The sequence below is a fragment of the Centropristis striata genome, chromosome 14, assembly GCF_030273125.1.
Source record: "Centropristis striata isolate RG_2023a ecotype Rhode Island chromosome 14, C.striata_1.0, whole genome shotgun sequence".
NCBI lineage: Eukaryota > Metazoa > Chordata > Actinopteri > Perciformes > Serranidae > Centropristis > Centropristis striata.
Window position 1 is genome coordinate 10,451,385 of NC_081530.1, and position 20,843 is coordinate 10,472,227.

Below are 20,843 nucleotides of genomic sequence, written 5' to 3' on the forward strand. Positions count from 1 at the left end.
TGTTTTGTTGATGATCTTGGAGAAGGGACATTTTGACTTAAAGTTTGGACTCCAGGATGAATAGCTATGCTAATGTGCTAGTGCTAATGGAGATCCATTAAATGAAATAAATGTGCCATAGGGAACACGGGAAGCAAAATTACAACCTTAGAAACATCGGACCCTGGAAGGAAACCCATGTAGAATTTGGGAATATAAGAACTGGGAACATAGGACTCGAGGAATATGGGACCTTAGCAACATAGGACCTTTGGAACACAGGGCCCTGTGCCATGTCCCCACTATGTGCCATATAAATCTGGGGAACAACATTTTTTTTGTCCTTGTGTTTTTGCCTTTGGCATGGTTAGAAACACCTCATTTTGCTTTTGCATGTGGAACAATCCAAAGCTTGAAAGACCTGTTGTGTCGTACCTAGTTTACTGTTGCTAAGCTAAGTTTGAACCATTGCTGATCATAGTGATTCCCCAGACTTTAATGCATATTTGTATGGAAAATTCTCTGAAAGATACTTTATACTACCACAGGACACTAAATATAAAAATATAGTCATGGAGATAATTATTAGACAACCCCTGTTTTCTTCAATTTCTTGTTCATATTAACGCCTGGTAAAAGTAAAGGTACATTTGTTTGCACTAATATAATTATAACAACAAAAAAACTCATAAGAGTTTAATTTAAGAGCTGATATCTAGACATTTTCCATGGTTTTCTTTAATGATTTTGTTTATTATCAAAAAAACATGGAAAATGTCTAGATATCAGCTCTTAAATTAAACTTTTATTATTGTTATCATTATATTTGTCGAAACAAATGTACCTTTAGTTGTACCAGGCATTAAAATGAACAAAAAATTTAAGAAAAAGGGTGGTCTAATAATTTTTTCCATGACTGTAAGTTTATTGTTTTATTGTTTATTGTTTTATTTGGATCCCATTCTTCCTGGGGTTCAACATATAAAATACAGTACATACAACTTACATTAAAATAAACTTAGAGTTAACAATGGGAATAGTGAGGGGGAAAAAAAAAAAAATAATAAAACCAAAGAATATAAAAGATAGCAAAACTTCAAAATCAGGATCTTTTATACATTCTTTACATTTTATACATTTACGCTATAGCTATATTCATTATATAGTAGTTAATACACCTTACTAACATATTATTCTATATTTTTAATATAAAATTAATAGTAATAATTTCCATATATATCCGTTTAGGAGAGGTTATTTCATCTTTACTTTTGATATCCATTACTTAAAGCTAGATGTTTTATATAATTAAATACTATATAGCTGTGTTTATTACAGCAGTATTCTGAACCATATTATTCTATATCTTTTATTTATTTATTAATAACAATTTCATAATTAGTATATGTATCCATTTAAGAGATGTTTTTTCAATCATAATTTAAGTCTTTTGTGCTAATGGTATGATTATAATATGAAAATATCCATCCATCAGATGTTTTGAGAAATGGGTGATACTGACTGGTTGATTTCTTCCAAAGACCTGGATAAACCAGGTCTTCTATTTTCATTTCAAAACATTTCACCCTCAAAGAGAATAATCTGGGTTTTACTGTACATGCACAGACCTGTAGCACAACACCTTGACGATTAATCTCTCCAAAGATTCTCCCCTGAGCAAATTATCTACAAAGTAAAACCCTGCACTGATGCGTTTTTGTCTGTGACTCCTGGCTTCTGAAACATGAAAGCAGGCAGCCATAGTGAGAAAAAGGGCTGCACGGATCAGCGGAAAAGACGGGAGGATCTGCCCGGGATGTTTGCGAGATCTGAAGGGAGGCTGTGATCACGCTGTCTCATTAGATCAGTCTCAGCTCCCTGCTTCTCTTTCTCTCTCTACTGCTGCTGCTGCTGCTGCTGCTGCTCAGGAAAAGAAACACAGCTTTTTTAAAAATCAACTGCTGATATCTGAGTCGCACTTCACCTTCCAGCTTTTGTGCATATGCATGACCTTATGTGCACCCTTTAATGTCAATATGATGAGCAAAGCCTATTTTTTTCCCCTTTGAATACTCTGCTGCTGTAGCATAGATCTAATCTCACATTTTTACATCATAGATGCAGCATTTTCCAACAATCTCTTTCTTTCTAACCCGCTTAGTGATTAATAGTACATTCCTACATATAGTTGTTATTGTGTTGCTGCATTGTTTTCTTAAACCTGCAGCAACAATTCCCCAAACTTAATATTAACATCAAATCTGACATTTTCATAACAAAAGACATCTCCGGGAGCAGGAAGGGGGAAAAACAATGCCATTGTATAAATGGCATTGGTATAAAGATAGTCTGCTTCTTTCTTGCCTCCCCTCCTCCACTATATAACTGTCTTTATAGCAATGGTGCAGTTTCCATGGCAGCTAGAGCATGTTAAGCTTTAGGATAACAGTGAAAAAAGTGGGGAGAAGGACAGGGAATAATCACAGGGTATGAGGGACTAAAAATAGCGAGGGACTTAATCCCAGGCATTATTTATTCATCTAAAACGTCTCGTGTCTGCACCGGCTGTGTAAACATCATTTCTTCTGCAGTTCCTCGTTGGGCGGGCGTACTGTTCCCTGACCTAAACCCAGCCTGACTAACTGACTAATGCCATGACTATAGGGACACAACAACACAAAGACGTCACACTCTGCATGGACATATAGGGGTTGGATTTGCTGTCATGACTGGTCCTGGATTATTGCAAGCAATATACTATTCTACTATTCCTACTTAGGGCTGGGCGATATGGACCAAAAGTCATATCCCGATATATTTATGCTGAATATCGATATACGATATATATACCGGTATTTGTATCGCTAAGTGAGAGCAAATGTTCAAAGCCAAATATGACATGTCACAAGTAGTTTTATTGAAACCATTAATTTAAGTGGACATAAATACTGTATAAGAACAGGAGTACCTTTTTTAAAGTCAAAGCTCCATAAAGTGCACATTTAGATAAAAAATATCTGAAATAAAAATAGCCTATGAAATAAAATAGGCCAATCTTTTTCTGAAATAAATATATTTATATGAGAAAAGCATAACAAACATTACTAAAGAACTAAATATGACAAACACTAGTAAGGGCAGCATTTATCTATAAAGAAATACATTTTTTAACTATACCGATATATGTGATATGGTCTAATTCCATATCACATTTAAAAATATATCGATATATCTTTTATATCGATATATCGCCCAGCCCTATTCCTACTTCCTTGTTATTAGATGGAGCATTAGAACAGAGTCTGACTGAAATTACAACTATAGCTTTGTCACTGATGAACATCCACAGTGACAATTTGTAATTGAACATCTCTCAATATGAAAATGTAATCATGTTAATCATGTTAATGTAGGGCTGGGCGATATGGAACAAGTCATATCCCAATATATCTTTATGCTGAATATCGATATATGATATATATCCTGATATTTTTATCGCAAAGTGAGAGCAAATGTTCAGGCAAAGTCAAATAAAAATATTGCATGTCACAAGTAGTTTTATTGAAACTGTTTAAGTGAACATAAATACTGTATAACAACAGGAGGACCTTCTTATAAAGTCAAAGCTCCATAAAGTGCTCATTTAAATATAAAACTAGCCTATGAAATAAAATAGGCCAATCTCTTTCTGAAATGAATATATTTATTTGAGAAAAGAATACCGAACATTACAAAATAACTAAATATGACAAACCCGAGTAAGCAGCATTTATATGTAAAGAAATATTTTTATTGCAAAGTGAGAGCAAATGTTCAGTCAGAGTCAAAGCCAAATATGACATGACACAAGTAGTTTATTGAAACTTTTTATTCAAGAGAACATTATACTAATTCCATATCACATTTAAAAATATATCCATATATCTTTTATATCGATATATCGCCCAGCCCTATTCCTACTTCCTTATTATTAGATGGAGCATAAGAACTAGAGTCCGAGTGAAATTACAGCAAAGCTTTGTCACTGATGAACATCCACAGTGACAATTTGTAATTGAACATCTCTCAATATGAAAATATAATCATGTTAATCATGTTAATGTAATCAATTGCCAGTTCATGTGTTCTGTGCACTGGTTTGTAATGTACAGACCATAGTGAAGCTGTAGTATGTGCGGTGACTGTGGCTGTCACGCTGCGAGTGTGAGACTGATGAGAAGCAGAATAGAGGTCAGCCTCCGGCAGCAGGCAGGGCCAGGCTGCCTGGCTCGGAGAACTGATATCCATCATTGTCTCTTGTTTGGAGAGAAGAAAGCTTTGACTGATATGGCTTTTTAAAGGCCAGCGCCAGTGCTGAAATATCACCACTGAAGCTGTCAATAGCTTTCATTTTGTGCTAGAATTTAAACAATTTATGGCCATCTTAATGCCTAAATCAGAGAAGTGGAAGTATTTTTTTCATTAAAATACCCTTTGAAACAGTATAACAAAGGGGTACATCATTCTTTGAATTATTTTCTCATACTTTGAATACATTTATTGGAAATAACTCTATTATGTTAAGGATAATTACACTGTTCATGAGTTATACCTCCATTGAATTCTTAGTAAGATAAGATAAGAAGTGGGAGTGAAGTGGGAAAATTAAGTCATCACAGAAGCTTAAGATATAGACATATAGATATAGGAACAGAATAAAGAATAAAAAATAAGACGTATACGTACAATATATGCACCTTATGTACATACAATACTTACATGGCTGCTATTTGCCATTTATTATTAATATATTTAATTATTTATCCATCCGTCCATCCATTCTCGTCCTTTTCTCCGGGGCCGGGTCGTGGGGGCGGCAGGCTAAGCAGGGCATTCCAGACACCCCTCTCCCCAGCCACAAATAATAATTAATTATTTATATTAATTAAAATGGCCAGCAGGGGGCGACTCCTCCAGTTGTATAAAAGTATATGAGGAAAAAAAGACCCTACTTCTCACTTGATTTATTACCCTAGTAAACATTTACCTAACAAGTTTTTGGTTTCAAGTCTTCATCAGTACAGCATGATGTTTAGGGCAGGGCTACCTTGTCACTGAAAGGGGACTACCAGAGCTCAATGTGTGTTGAACTTTGTTAACATTTAAGTCTCAAGTCTTCATCAGTACAGCATGATGTTTAGTCTCTAAATTCTGGTCCCATTTAGAGTAAAATAAACACTAAACAGGGAATGACTTAGGGCAGGGCTACCTTGTCACTGAAAGGGTACTATCAGAGCTCAATGTGTGATGAACTTTGTTAACATTTAAGTCATCTAAAAATGTGTTCAGTTGTAGTAAAAGACACTCCAATGAATCAGCCATTAGCCGTGATTTGACTTGGGGGTAAAAGTGGCCACTGGGAAAGTTTCAGGCCACACCCTCTCAAAAGTCCGCTCACTCTGCATGTCTCCATTACAAGTTATCCCCCAGAGGGATTTAGAGACTCTCGAGGTGACGTTTGGTTTTTACCGTCGCTAACTGTGCACAACCTCAGCAGCTGAAAGCAGCATGGCTAATTATGCAGTCTCTGCTGATCATAAACATAGTGATTGTGAAATAACCGGCATCGCTAACTGTGCACAGAGTTTCCGGTGCTTGTTGTAAACAAACAGAGATCGCTAAGTAAACACCTCCTGCAGCAGCAGCACCTACACACTGTACTGCTACAGAGCTAACTGTAGCTAACTGCAGCTAACAGCAGCTGTAATAATGTTACCAAGTTACTTATTGTCTTAGTTTCCCAATCCACCTTCTTGTCCAAATATGGTCGCTACTAGTTTTAAAAATCCAAGATGGCTACGCCCAAAATACGAAACTTCAGGCTTCAAAACTGTAGCCCACAAACCTATCCACTTCTTTTATACACTCTGTGGTTCATAGATGGGAGTTCATACAAGTTCCATTAAATGAAGAAGGTCGTGAGATGCAGCTAAAAGCTTAAAGGGGGAAAATTAGTGAGAGTAGAATATTTTATACAGATATGAATATTCATTATTTTATTGTCCTTTTTGAAGGGTCATCACTTCCTTAAGACAAACTTCAGAGTATGTTCAGCTTTTAAAGGAAGAATTACTTTATAGAACCACAAGTGACAAAAGTTTATGATAAGAATACAATACACAAAGGAGGGGACTATTACACATCCTGTTTTCACAAAGATCTTGTCCTTATTTCAGCCTTTGTGCTCACCTACACGCCAAGGTGTAAGACTTTATGGTTTGATTCTAAACGTTTCACAATCTAATACATTTTCTATCCAGCAAAAACAAGAAGTGCCTGAGATTGTGCATATTATTTCCATTTTCACTCATTCCGCTTTATAAAAAATGTAATTTTTCAGACAGGAGAATCAGACATTGGAGTTTTCCTGACCCACTTAGAGAGTGCTTTTCTCAGCACTTTGTCCTGGTTTATTGCTAAACAACGGCATTTCCAAGTGTCTGCAATCACTCAAAGAAGATGAGAATGCAGCAAACGTGTCACATTTATTCGGACATAACCACTGACTGTAATGGACATGACATTTACAAACAGCTTCCTTTTTGCATTTTTTGCACAGCAGGAGAATCCTTAAAAGCTTCTATTATGCAACTGAACCATCCGTGTGTCAAAAATGAACCATTTATTGAATTATACTTTTGATATTGTACCTTATCACTGATAATATATTTTTCAAGCCTGAAACCAGTAAGCTGACCAGTATTTTCAAAATACTAGACTCTGCACCTAACATTGATTTTTGCTGAAGCTGCTCTAATCAATATTTTTATGTGAATAATGGATCAAATAACTATGGTTTGTGAAAGAGGTCACTCGTAGTAAAAACACATTCAGAATTATTACTCGACTGCCTTTTCCTTCAGCTTTACAGAACCTTTTAGCTTCTTTCAGCTCCTTGTCTAGAAGACTACAAAACATTTTGGGTTCCTAGCTGGGCAATATGACCTATATAACTTCAAATTATAAAAATGGTCTATCGTAATATTTTTCTGTACAATTCCCTATTTTGAAACAGCAGCAATATTTCTGTCATCAAGACAACAAAGCTAGAATTAACCAGTGCGGGGCTGTTTTGCTAACATGGATGTTATGACCCCGACCAAATGCCCCAATAAAGGGGATCTAAAGCCGTGTTTCCTTTAGAGGGAAGAGTGGCCACCGGGAAAGTCTCAAGCCGCACCCTCTCAAAAGTCCACTCACTCTGCGTGTCTCCATTAAAAAGTAGCCCCCAGACGGATTTAGAGACTCCGGAGGTGACGTATGGTTTTCGCCTTCGTTAACTGTGCACAACGTCAGCAGCTGAAAGCAGCATGGCTAATTATGCACAGAGTCTCCGCTGATCATAAACATAGTGATTGTGAATTAACGGCATCACTAACTGTGCACAGAGTGTCTGGTGCTTGTTGTAAACAAACAGAGATCGCTAAGTGAACACCTCCTGTAGCAGCAGCACATACACACTGTACTGCTACAGAGCTAACTGTAGCTAACTGCCACTATCGGCGGCTCTTCTTAACGAGACGGCTTCCAACTCCATAAGGGTGAGTCGCTGGAATTTTTAAAAGAAAATTTTTGTAAAAAAAAATTACACAAAATGAAACGGTTATTTCTCTACATTTTAAATTCAATTCATCATTGGTGTAAGCCTGAATCAATTTGTATTCTTCAGTTGTAAAAATGTGTAGCTTATATATATGTTACATTTTAGTCAACAAAAATGTGCATCTTAGCTTACAAAAGTCTATAGCACGGCACCTTAACCTTTAAAGTTTGCCAACTTCAAGTCCAGTTTTGAGTTTCTAGCTAGGCTAGTTTTCGATTCCAAATCTCCTGAGATATTTTTTTCGGTGCCCAGCCTCTCAGGCTCTCTGCACTTGTATCCTCGCTGCATTCTGACAAAATCGTATTGATAAATGCTTATTATGACTTATTAGTAATTTTGATGGGCTAATTAAGACTAAGTATGCTGTTTTATCTTCATTGTAAGGCTCAAAATAAGGTTTGCGGCTCCATTCTGACTTTTCTTTGGCTGTTGGGGTTCACTGTTGTTGATGTACTATCATTGATTACAATTCTTTTGACTTGTGTACACGTCTTGTGCTCAGCTTTGTGCTTGTTGCTATGTTAATGCTATGCCTAGTTATGCGTTACATTACCACCAAGTCGATGAAGGGAGGAGGATTGGAATCCAGCAGGGAAAGGTTATAGAGGTAAATCCTTTTCTGGGTCGCTCAGGGTTAGTTACTTGGTGCAAACTCGCTCTGTTAGATCACTCTGTGGTCCCAACAATACCAAAAAGTGAGATAAGTTGAGTCAAGTCAAGCGAACCATGCTGTGTAAATATGGCAGTATAAACCATCAAGAACTCTGTGAATTTCAGTGCATTACTGTGTGTTTTGGTGACAGATGTTTGGTGGAATGGCTACAAAATACTAAAATAAGCTAGGGCTGGTCGATATGGACAAAAAGTCATATCCTGATATATTTAGGCTCAATATCGATATACGATATATATCCCGATATTTTTATCACGAAGTGAGAGCAAATGTTCACTCAAAGCCAAATATGACATGTCACAAGTAGTTTTATTGAAACCTTTTATTTAAGTGAACATAAATACTGTATAACAACTACAGGAGTACCTTTTTTTTTTTTTTTTTTTTAAATCAAAGCTCCATAAAGTGCACACTTAAATAAAAAATATCTGAAATAAAAATAGCCTATGAAATAAAATCTTTTTCTGAAATAAATGTATTTATATGAGAAAAGAACAACGAAACATTACAAAATAACGATAAACAACAAACCCTAGTAAGGGAGCATTTATATATAAAGAAAGAAAAAAAATAGAACTATATCGATGAATGCGATATGGTCTAATTCCATATCACATTTAAAAATATATCGATATATTTTTTATATCGATATATCGACCAGCCCTAAATTAAGCCGTAGGGTACAAAGATCTTTTTTGGCATATTGGTTGAATTGCTGAGTAGAAGTGCGGTTCGTGACTGTTTCTGAAAGGCCTTCAGTCATTCATTTCATTCGTCAATACAGATTGAATATTTACTTGCCAGGAACTTGAATAGAGCTTAGTTTTGATATTTTCTTCACATAAACAAGATGAGGCAATAATATACGTTGGTGCTGGTTGCCTGGTTGCATGAAGTCTAAGACATGGAGCTCTCAGCATCTCTTTCTGTTTCTTGCTCTGTCCCTGGTGCTGAAAGCCTCCATTCACTGTCTGAGAAAATGTCTGCTGAGACAAGCTTTCTCTCTCAGGGTCCTTGGACTTGTATTTCCTTTGAAAAAAGCAGGCGCTCTCTTACAAAGCCAGCAATGCTTCGCCTGAATAGGGCTGCTGTCAATGGCGTTGAGAGCATTGTGAGGTTTGATCGGAGACAAAACCCTAGGCTGTTGTGGTCAAAATTACCCTTCAACATTAAATGTGATGGGCGGTAATATACAACATAGGGCTGGGCGATATGGACCAAAAGTCATATCCCGATATATTTAGGCTGAATTTCGATACCCGATATATCCTGGTATTTTTATTGCAAAGTGAGAGCAAATGTTCAGTCAAAGTCAAATATGACATGTCACAAGTAGTTTTATTGAAACCATTTATTTAATTGAACATAAATACTGTATAACAACAGGAGTACCTCTTTTTTTAATCAAAACTCCATAAAGTGCACATTTAATAAAAACAATTTAAACTATATCGATACATGCAATATGGTCTAATTCCATATCACATTTAAAAATATATCGATATCTTTTATATTGATATATTGCCCAGCCCTAATACAACAGACCTGCTCTGTTAAACCCATAGAAGAAGTGAACAGGCTTTCTTCATTTGCACGTGTCCAACTGACAAGTTATGAAACGATAATTTTGGCTGCATAATTATTTACACATGCGGATGTTTCAAGTGCATACTGTATAATTTGTTGCTAAATTATAGACGTCACTGTGTTTAGAAATAACCCAGGTAGCAATTTGCAGCATTAATGAGCTCTTATTTAATTGAAGAGCTGTCACATGCTCACAGTTTTAAAGGAGGCGAGAAAGCCTTTTGTTTTCTTTTTGTCCTCAGCATCTTTGCACCCTCTGTGGAACCAAACCCAGACAATTCTTCAATCAAAAGGCTTTTCTTGCTCCACCTTGTTGCCTAACATACCTATGGCTCATTCCTATGTCTGACTGAGCCTGTGCATACATCACAGTATCTAGGTCAATTTTCTTGACAAGATAATCCTATCTAAACTGTTGTTGGATTAGCAGCTAAAATAAACCTGTTCATATGATGGGTCACTGCCTGTTCAATGATTAATCCGGTGGCTTAATGAAAGTTCCCAAACAGATGTTCTAATTTGGACTTGACTAATGGTGGAGGCTGTTATTGACACGGATAGTTAAAGGCATCCTATGCAGGCGGAAAATAAGTAATTGGATTTTGTATCTAGAATACACAACATAAGTAACTGTGTACTGTTATAGTCACAGTTTAGATTGGTGGTATAGTTACCTTCTCTAAAAATAGATTACTTGAAGGGATTAACCAAAATATATCCTCCACCAAGGAGGTTATGTTTTGGTTTGGTTTGCTTGTTGGTTTGTTTGTCTGTTTGTCAGAAGGATTACAGGAAAACTACTGACCAGATTTTCACAAAACATTGTGGAAGAGTATAGCATGGGCCGATGAAGAACATAATTCGTTTTGGAGCAGATCCAAGTCACGGGATGATGCACAATTTATTTTTCACTTTCATTACTGTGTTGGGCCTTGGCAGAGGTCTGCACTCTCGGACACTGTCATAAATGTGTTTTGGAAATATAAGACCAAGACTACAGAAAAGGAGTAGGGCCACATGTAGGGCTGCACAAGTAATTGAATTTTAATCGTGATCACGATTTTGGCCACCACGATTAAATTAACCTGATCGTCGGCAATATTTCCATTTTAAAATGCTGCTCTCCTGCATATCTAATCAAGCACTTTCTACACCAGTAGTCCACCAACCACCCCCCTGTTTTTCTCCCCTGAAAAAAGCCTGGTTGCTGATTGGATAGATCGCTAAGCAGGATGTGATGTAATACTCAACGCCACAACAACACACGCCATTTGTAAAAGCCGGCGAAGCAGTGTTACTATATTTAGCGACTTTTCAGACCCCCTTAGCGACTATTTTTCAAAAAAGCAACTGGCGTCAAATCCGGCAACGTTTTCTGGTGTTATTGGAGACTCCATCTTACTCTTCTTAATGAGCCGCAGGGGTCAGCGGCTCGTTAAGAACTGGGTATTTCCACCGGGCGTGGAGCGGCTGCAGTGCGGTTTTGCTCCGTCCTCTACCCAGTGTCAATTCCCACCGGGCGCGTAATGACAGTGTAGCAAGCCGACCGTATACACGCCGCCATTCTGCGGATGGTGGAAATCCCCAGTAAGAATGAGTCGAATCGGCACACTCCTCCTGCAGCAGTGTTTCCCAGCTGCAGAGCCGGAGGGGATGTTAACCCCTCAGTGTCCAGTCTGCAAATTGCTAATAGGCTAACAGTTAGCTCTGTAGCTGTACAGTGTATGTGCTACTGCTGTTCACTTAGCGATCTCTGTTTGTTTACAACAAGCACCAGACACTCTGTGCACACACTAAAAACTGTTCCTATTGGTTGTTTAAAAGTAGTGCAATAAAAATACAGATGTTTTCCCTAACATGATGAATAATCGTGATTAATAATCGTGATTACAATATTGATCAAAATACTCGTGATTATCATTTTGGCCATAATCGTGCAGCACTAGTTGGGGTACTAACAAGAACTGATTCACTCTAAATGAGTACCTTATTTCGTACCTGAGAGCACATCAGATTTTTTTTTCTTTTACAGCACGTTAACCGAATGATTGGGGGGAAAAATATGGGTATTATTTGAGCTGGGGAAACATCTTAAGGTGGACTGGGGTATCTTCCCCTCCAGGTTTTACAGATTAAAACCCCTGAAGCTGATAAGGAAAATCCTCCCACATCACACTGGAAAGCTGTCACTTAAACCAAAGGTCAATATATAGAGCTAACATTACAGCTGGTCAATATTTCAACCACAGTCTACTTTTAATTATCCAGATTCACAGATAAATCCTGTGCAGTGATCATCAGTTGTTCAGCTTGACAAGCCTGTCAGACGGACTGGATCAGGAAGGAGAGACGAGTTGTGTGAAGTGTCCTCCTTCCTGCTGCTCGGCTCTGATTAGACTCCTATTGTCAGACTTTCAGTTTAGCTTTGGCCTCTGAACCAGGACAAAGAGCAGCTTTGACACGTGGGGCCACAGAAGGAAAACTGGAACAATGTTCTGGCTTCCCAGGACGCCTACAGTAAGATCCAACTGAAAGGCCAAGTTCAGGCCCGCAGCTACAGAATAGTTCACTGCACTTCAGAGACCTGAACTCAGTGTAGCCATAGCTGTCACTGAGGACAGTGAGGCCATGTCCTTGATATTTCTATGATGATCTGGGGAGTTCAATGAATACTTACCATTTGTATAGCAATTACTCACTTGTGTTACCTTGAATTCTTGGAAAAAAACTTCTCACACGTCTCCATGGTGAAGAACCTGAAAACAGAGGAAATGCTTGATAAGTAAATGAGGTTTGCACAGCAAAAGTATATTAAAAAAAATCACCACCTGTTTATATTTGCAATTCAGTAACAACCTTACCATAATAGTTAGTAGGGCTGGGCGATATATCGATATAAAAGATATATCGATATATTTTTAATTGTGATATGGAATTTGACCATATTGCATATATAGATATAGTTCAAATTTGCACTGTGATCCTGGCTCCAGGCAAGCTGCAGCTTTTATTTAAGACATTTTTTATTTATTTAAATGTGCACTTTATGGAGCTTTGATTTAAAAAAAGGTACTCAGTATTTATGTTCACTTAAATAAACGGTTTCAATAAAACTACTTGTGACATGTCATATTTGGCTTTGACTGAACATTTGTTCTCACTTTGCGATAAAAATATCGGGATATATATCGTGTATCAATAATCAGCCTAAATATATCGGAATAGTTAGTATGACCGAAAAGGATTTAGTATGTCCAAATACATAGTATGTCAAATGCTGTACACCAAAAATTACCAGGATGTACTAGTATATCCTGTGCACAGTTTATATCAGCCAGTCAAAATTCAAGGCACCATATTATGATGGAGTAGTATGTCCAAATTGTATGCAACAGTACAGCCTGGGGTAGATGCTACAAGTCAAAAGAAAAAGCATGTGATTATGAACAAAGCTAATGTTTAAGGTACCAAACAGATGTTCCAATCAGGGCTGGACTAACACTGATAGTTAAAGGCATATTATGTAGAAGAAGATGGAGCCATGATGGAGAGGAGAACATTCTAAACTATGGCTTCATTTCCAGACCGTTTTGGTGAAGAAGGAGCTGAAAGAGAAGGCAAAGCTCTCGATTTGACAGTCCATCTATGTTCAAACCTTCACCTATGGCCATGAGCTTTGGGTAGTGAAGAATGAGATCGTGGATACAATTAGAGTTGTTCCGATTCCAATGCTTGTGTCAAAATCAGAGCACATGGATGTGTTACCAGAGTCCACCACAGAATTTACAAGAAGACAGTCAAAATACGATGCCTTAAATAAAACATAGAATAATCCTTATTCTCCTTTACGATAATTCTCTAAAATATGCAATGATTAATGATGGAATAGTGGCATTAGAATGTGTGAGAGTCACCAAATTTAGGCTTTTAGGGCAAAAATGTTCTCTGGGGGAGTATGCGCCCGGACCCTGAAAATGGCCTGAATCTGCTGTATTTATTCATGTTTTACAAAGGTTTAACCTGAGCCAGGCCTTACCAGAATGATAATCATATCACAGTCATGCAGGTGTAGTATAATATTTTTCTTATAACATACTGGTATCGGATCGGTACTCGGTATCGGCCGATACCCACAGCACAAGTATCGGAATCGGTATCGGGAGGGAAAAAATGGTATCGGAACATTTCTAGATACAATTAGCTGAAATGAATTTCCTCCGTATGGTGGCTGGGCTCAGCCTTAGAGACAGGGTGAGGAGCTCAGACATCCGGAGGGAGCTCAGAGAAGAGCCGCTGCTCCTTTACATCGCAAGGGGCCAATTGAGGAGGTACGGGCATCTGGTAAGGATGGCTCCTGTTAGAGGTGTTTGGGGCGCGTCCAACTGGTAGGAGGCCTTGGGGAAGATCTAGAACACGCTGGAGAGAGTATATCTCACCAGGCCTGGCAACGCCTCAGGGTCCCTTAGGAAGAGCTGGAAAACGTTGCTGGGGAAAGGAACGTCAAGAATACTTTGAAAATGGATGGATGGAATGGATGGACTTCATTCTAAAAGATGGCAATAGTGCTACTTCTAATTTCTGTAAAATGATCATTTTAAGAAAGGACTGAATCACCATGCTGCAAAGTCTGTCTACGCAATGTGGCATTCCAGGAAAACCTTGTTGGCCAATGTTTTTTTCTTCACAGGACATTGATCAGGAATCAATAAAAGACAGATAGGCACCATCGATAATGGTAACAGTATCAATTATAGCTTATGAAATCCCATCCCTTAGTATCTTACATTTCTTTGGTTTCTGGTTAAAATATTCACATTCAATATTTAAATTCAGCCTATGGCCCTGATCAGACTATAGTAAGGGTGTTGAACATTAAATGTGCAACAGCATTTGACATCAATAAATCATGAATGCATTAATTATTAGTATCTTACTGTATGTTCATGATGTACAGTACAGCCAAGATGCTACAGGGGAAGGGTAGACATATAAGCTTTGTGGATGATTTGTAGCATTTATAACACTAACATTAGTTCTGGTGTTAAATAAAGGCTATAAAACATGATGGTAATTGCAGGTGGCACATTTAATTTGATGATTATAGGTTTACAAATTCTACATGTGTCACCCTCAATCAAATGCAAAGGCTGTAATTTATGTTTACCTTGTCTGTTTCTCCCAGCCAAGTGCAGAGACACGGGCTTAGTTATCAACATGTGATTATGTGAAAGTTTTTGGAGGAAATATGTTTACTCATGGAATTGATTTAAAAGAAAAATAGGCCACAATTCACTGCTATGGCTTACATGAGCTCATGGGCGAGGCTACAATAGGGCTTAAGGCTAACAGATGGCCAACCTGTGGCCCTTTTTCGCAAGATCTAGATTGTGTGTGCATGTGTGTGTGTGTGTGTGTGTGTGTGAGTTTATAGCTGCAAGGGCGCATTAACTCACATGTCATTCCTTTGTTGGAAGAGAGGGATTGGAAATGGGATTTTGCTCCACGGAATGGTATGGTTATTTAAAGCGAGGTAACACAACAAAAGAGGGAGACTGGGAAGAGAAAGTGAGATAGTGAGAGAATGGATTTGTGTCATATGATTACCTGCCAGTGGTGCTTTTTCGGTATTGTTGCCATAGCAACTGCGGCTCGCTGTATTTGTGTGTGCGCTGTGCTTGTGTGTGTGTGTGACGAGGGATGTAATTCTGCTTGTCACCAGTGTAGCCTAGAGCTGACTCCCCAGCTGCTGGTTGCCATGAGACCAGACAGACTCATCCTCCGCTTCAATGATAAATCTTTTCTCTTGGCGCTCAAATCACTAAACAGATTAGGTACATTTTGTTTTCTGAGATATGTCGAGATAGATGGCCACTGCTGTGCTCTGTTGATCAAAATGTTACATACCAGCAATTTCCAAAAGCAATGTCATTAGAATTTAATGAACTAAAATGGCATTTATTAAATAAATAATTGGCTAACTGCACTGGGTTTTCATGCAAGACAAATGCACACTGTCAATTAGTTAATGTTACTTTAACAAATATCATTAATAGCTAGCTAAGAATTTACAGTTAAAACTGTGACTTAAGTTGACTTGATGTTACCTTCAGGGGTCATCCCTATGTTCCTCGGGTCCTATGTTCCCCATGTTTTTTCTGGAAAAGGGTCCTATGTTCCCCGCAATCTGTCAATCTTTACAGTAGACTCTCAGCATGGCCAACCTTAGCTCAAGCAGCCCAAAACTTAAATTTGCACAGCAGCTACTTTCTGGTTACTTTGCATTTTTTAATGTCCTCGACTGACATCCAGGAGACCGGGATTCAATCCCCCCGCTGCAAGTCCATTTTGCTTTGGGGAAAAGCGTCTGCTAAATACCTGTCTTTGACCTTTATTTGTTGAGCATCGCTATGCACATAGACGGATTATCATGACCCTGGACACAAACTCGCCACGGGCCCCTTTCTACACACGCAAACAGTGGGCGCTCTTCCCATTACGCACACAACAACACCGGGCAACACACAACATAACTGTCAGTTTAGGTCTGTTTTGTTTGGCACCTGCCAAATACAGGACGATATACACATAGACAGATCATGACCATGAGCCCCTGTCTACACACACATTATGTGCGCGTGCAACGGCGCTCTTTCCATTACGCACGTAACAACACCGGCACACACAACCACACAACATTACTGTCAGTTTAGGTCTGTTTTGTTTGGCACCTGCCATGTACGGGAGAGACAGAAAGCTCAAATAGCCAGCCCTAAGATGCACCTTAATATCCAACATGACTACAAATCTTCCTCTTTCTTTAAGCCATGTCGAGTGAACTAGTTAGCAAGAGCTAGCTAGCTAACAAACTAAGCAATCAAAGCAATAATACTGTAATTGGGCAGCTAATGTTAATTCAGCTAAAATGATGGATGACTTTCAGAATTTACATTGAATAAAGTGAAATGATGTTGAATTATTTTGTTTCCTTCAGGTTAGTTACTTTACTTGACAGTTACATACTTTATGATCCTTTTTGCTGAAAGGGCAAAAGAGCAAGGACACTGTCTAGAAGAGGCTACGACACTAAAAAATCATTTATTTTAGGGGTGTAATATAACAAATGGACATCCTTAATACTTAATTTACATTGTAATAATGCAATATACAGTTTTGTTTATTATATTATTAGTTATCTATGCTGACTCGTTCACAAGAGCTAGCTAACTAACAAACCAAGCAAACAGCTGGATTCTACATGATGTTGCAATCCATGTTAGCAAAAACAAATACTGAATTTATTTTTGAAGTATTATTATTTATAAAGCACCACTCTGTTCCAGGGTGATCTTTTGTGTTACAGAGCTGCTAAGCTAACCAACTCTTTATTTGTTGTTGTAGAGCACGGTTTTCAAGGCCAGGACAACATTTAACATTGTACTCTGTCCTTCTTTTATATCATAAAGTGGTCCTGAGATGACGGAAGTAGAACCAGTGTTGGACTTTGCCTCCTCGGGACGCTCGGGGAGGAGAAATGCCCTGCCTGATATCCTGGGCTCACCAGCAGGCGTAAACCCTGGCGACCTGCCTCTGAAGCTGGCTGAGCTGTCCCTCAAAGGTAAAGAACACATTTTTATCTTTTTCATTGTTAGAATATTAACCCTTGTGTACTCCTCCCGTCGACTATATACCCATCCTCCTAAGGGGGCCAAAAAGGACCCCATGACAAACTGTTTTTTAGGACATGTAGAAAAAAATTATTACCAGCTTTTTTTTTTTACCTTTTAAGGCAACACATGACCAAAAAAATTATATATCATTTCCATATTTTTTTCATTATTATTGGTCAATTTTAGTCAAATATACAAAATCAGGCCTCATTTCAAGAGAAAAAAAAGTAATTAAACCCGAATATTTTTTTTCAATAGTTATAGTGAAATAATAATTTCTTGATGGGAATGCACAGAGTAGGTTATGTCAACTTTTAGTGAAATTTATGTTTTGAAAGCATTGTTCATTTTTGATTGTCAGCAAAAATAACAAAAGAATCACACCCATCCTCCTCATGGGTCAAAAAGGACCCCATGACATTAGACCAGTTTTAGGACATGAAGAAAAAAAATATTAGGGGTCAAAAAGGACCCCAAGAGCACAGGAGGGTTAAGCACAAGGCAAATTCAAACTTTGTAATTCAAGTCCTGATGTTATGCACATGTCATCTGTCAGTTTTACTAGATTCTGAGTAATTTAGCCTTAGAGTTTAAGTCTGACTTTAACAGCCCATATCAGGTTGTTGGGATATACAATAGTTAAAGTCTTTAAAACAAAGAATAGCCTCATTGCACATGATGACACATCACCTCAAATTCAAATTCAGCCTAGGCCTGATGCTGCTAGCTACCAATTTAGTTGAGCTAACTCTGCTGTGACATTTGGTCCTCCAGCCCCAGCTCTGCCATATCCAGCAGCCATATATAGACCAAAGAGTCGGGGTTGAATAAGTAAGAAGCATTCAGGCCATCTTTGGGCTAGGATTGCCACTTGGGAATGGGCTGTAACTGACCAATTCCATACCAGAATTGTCCTAAGTCAGTCGTCATGACTGGCGTGAGTGTCGGTGCCAGGCGTTCAAAATTCGAGAGGGGTCTGGCTGCAGACCTGCACTGTCAGGACCGGAAGTTGCAGACCTGCACTGTGAGGTCTCCTGCACTGTGAGGTCCGGAAGTTGATTTGAAGCCTTTCAAAATAAAAGCAAGTCTACCGAAAGCACGTATTTTTCGTTCCCCATGTGAAGTGTGGAGACCACAAGGTGAGTAAAAGTCAAGTGACAACAACTTTTCGTCATACGAAGAAACAGAAACAGTCTTAATCACTAGAATGTTACGTTGCACACTATACATTGTCCTGTAAGGTATATTAATTTGAAAGAATCGCTTTTTGGACTTTTTTTGAATTACACATAAACATATTTACACATAAAATGTATACATGAAATAAAGACCCAAGAAACAAACACGGGGAAGGAAAAATATGTGCTTCCGGTAGACTCGCTTTTATTTTGAAAGGCTTCAAATCAACTTCCGGTCCTGACAGTGCAGGTCTGCAGCCAGACTCTCTTGCAAAATTCAGACCACTGTTAGGCTGAGTATGGAATATAATGACAGAATTCATCTTGCATGCTCCGATAGTTAATTAAGTACAGTTGTGGTTTTATTCCTTTAGTTTTTCTATCCTTTCAAATCTTTAGTGTGCTTGCTCTGTTGGCCCCTCAGTGCAGAAAGAAGATCTGGGTCATTTTAAGCATGGAAGTTGAACTTTTTTACTTAGTGCAACATTGAGCAATTGTCATAGGAATAAATGGGGCCTGCCTGCAGCAATGTATCCAGTTCTCTTTAAACATTCGTGCTATAGCATTAAATTAATCCCATATGTATGTGAGACACAATATTGATGCTCTTTTATTTATTTTATTTATGTGTCAGGAGGTTACATAAGTAAGACAGGAGGAGACCTGAGACCCTATGCTACTTTTGTGGTTTTGAAACTTGCACACATAAAAAACACAAACACAGCAAGGGCAACAAATGACTCAAATGGAAAAGAATTTCAGCACCCAATGTAACAGTCATGAAGTAAATGGTAAATGGACCTGCACTTATATAGAGCTTTTCTAGTCGCTTTGCGACCACTCAAAGCGCTTTACACTACAGACTGCAGACTACATACTGGTGGCAGAGGCTACCCTAAACGGTCCCACCTGCCACCATTGGTTCGATGAACGCAGCATCGGGAGCAATTTGGGGTTCAGTATTTTGCTCAAGGATACTTCGACATGTAGGCTGCAACGGTCAGGGATCGAACCACCAACCCTTCAGTTGGGGGCCAACCAACTCTACCAACTGAGCCACAGCCGCCCCTAGAATTGGTATTGACCAGCAATAGCTTCGACAATCTAGTTCTGTGTTTCTGCCCTTGAGGGTGACTGCAACATATTTCTTACTGTGTCTTTTCTGGTTTGTGCGCAGATGGTCCGGGAGGGGCCCAGTCACCCACGGCGGAGGGGCCTCCAGCGCCACCGGAGGGCTCAGAAGGGAAAGAGGGATCGTAGGGACTCGTTTATTTACCTCCCCGGGGACCTGCAAAGATAACCTGAGAGACGGGACGAGGGACGAGTTAGAGGGCGACCTGTAGGAGAAAGACTGATTATCTGTGTTGAGTCAGTCTGTTTGTGAAGCAGCTGAGCCACGGAGGGAGAGTGACGGACTGACTGCCCAAGGACTGGATCCAGGCACTCAGCACTATCTGAAAAGAGTCAGATGTCACTTAGTTATGAAGCAGTGAGTGTGTGTTTGTATAGGTGAGTTATACACTCACCGCGGACACTGAGAATCAAAGGGACCATGACAGATTGTATACTGTACACTACTATTTTTGTATGATTTATTTAAAACTAAAGAAAAACAGGAAGTGATGAATAGAACTGTAATATTTACCATTTCCTTGCATTTCCTGCAGATTTTTGTTTTCTAGTGATGTGTGTACTTTGACATTGAAAACAATAGGGGGGACTTTAAGAGAGAATAATGGCTCGAAGCTTTTCAAACCAGCTGGATGCAAAATGGTACACGACATTAGAAAATATTGGATTTAAAAAAACTGGGAGCTGTTTGTGTTGTCTTCTGCTTTTACACTAAATGTGTATGATCTACTGTATGTTTTCAAACCTGAGACTGTTGTACAGTATATCTACATTGTATTGGACAGTTTTAACCCCTCATTGCAGACTGTTTTGATCCTAGCAACACAGACCAGGGATTTGATCTGTTTTTTTAGGTGTCCATATGATGTGAGGTGAAAATGTAGAAGAACCGTCCATATCTTGAGACATTCCTTTAGAGAATAGTGCCCCACTGCCAGAATTATACACACTGCTTCATTCTAGTACTGCAAAAAGTGAAAGATTTC

General features: G+C 38.6%; 1 protein-coding gene across 1 annotated transcript in view; it reads left to right on the plus strand.

The window, feature by feature from the left end:
* pkib (protein kinase (cAMP-dependent, catalytic) inhibitor beta) overlaps nucleotides 1-20,003 on the plus strand; it is a 37,856-nt gene extending 17,853 nt beyond the window's left edge. Inside the window, exons 2-3 of the mRNA XM_059349621.1 lie at nucleotides 17,345-17,496; nucleotides 19,904-20,003. Of these exons, the coding sequence (XP_059205604.1) occupies nucleotides 17,355-17,496; nucleotides 19,904-19,986 (225 nt within the window). The 5' untranslated portion in view covers nucleotides 17,345-17,354 and the 3' untranslated portion in view covers nucleotides 19,987-20,003. The remainder of the gene's footprint in view (nucleotides 1-17,344; nucleotides 17,497-19,903) is intronic.
* Nucleotides 20,004-20,843: the final 840 nt, after the last annotated feature.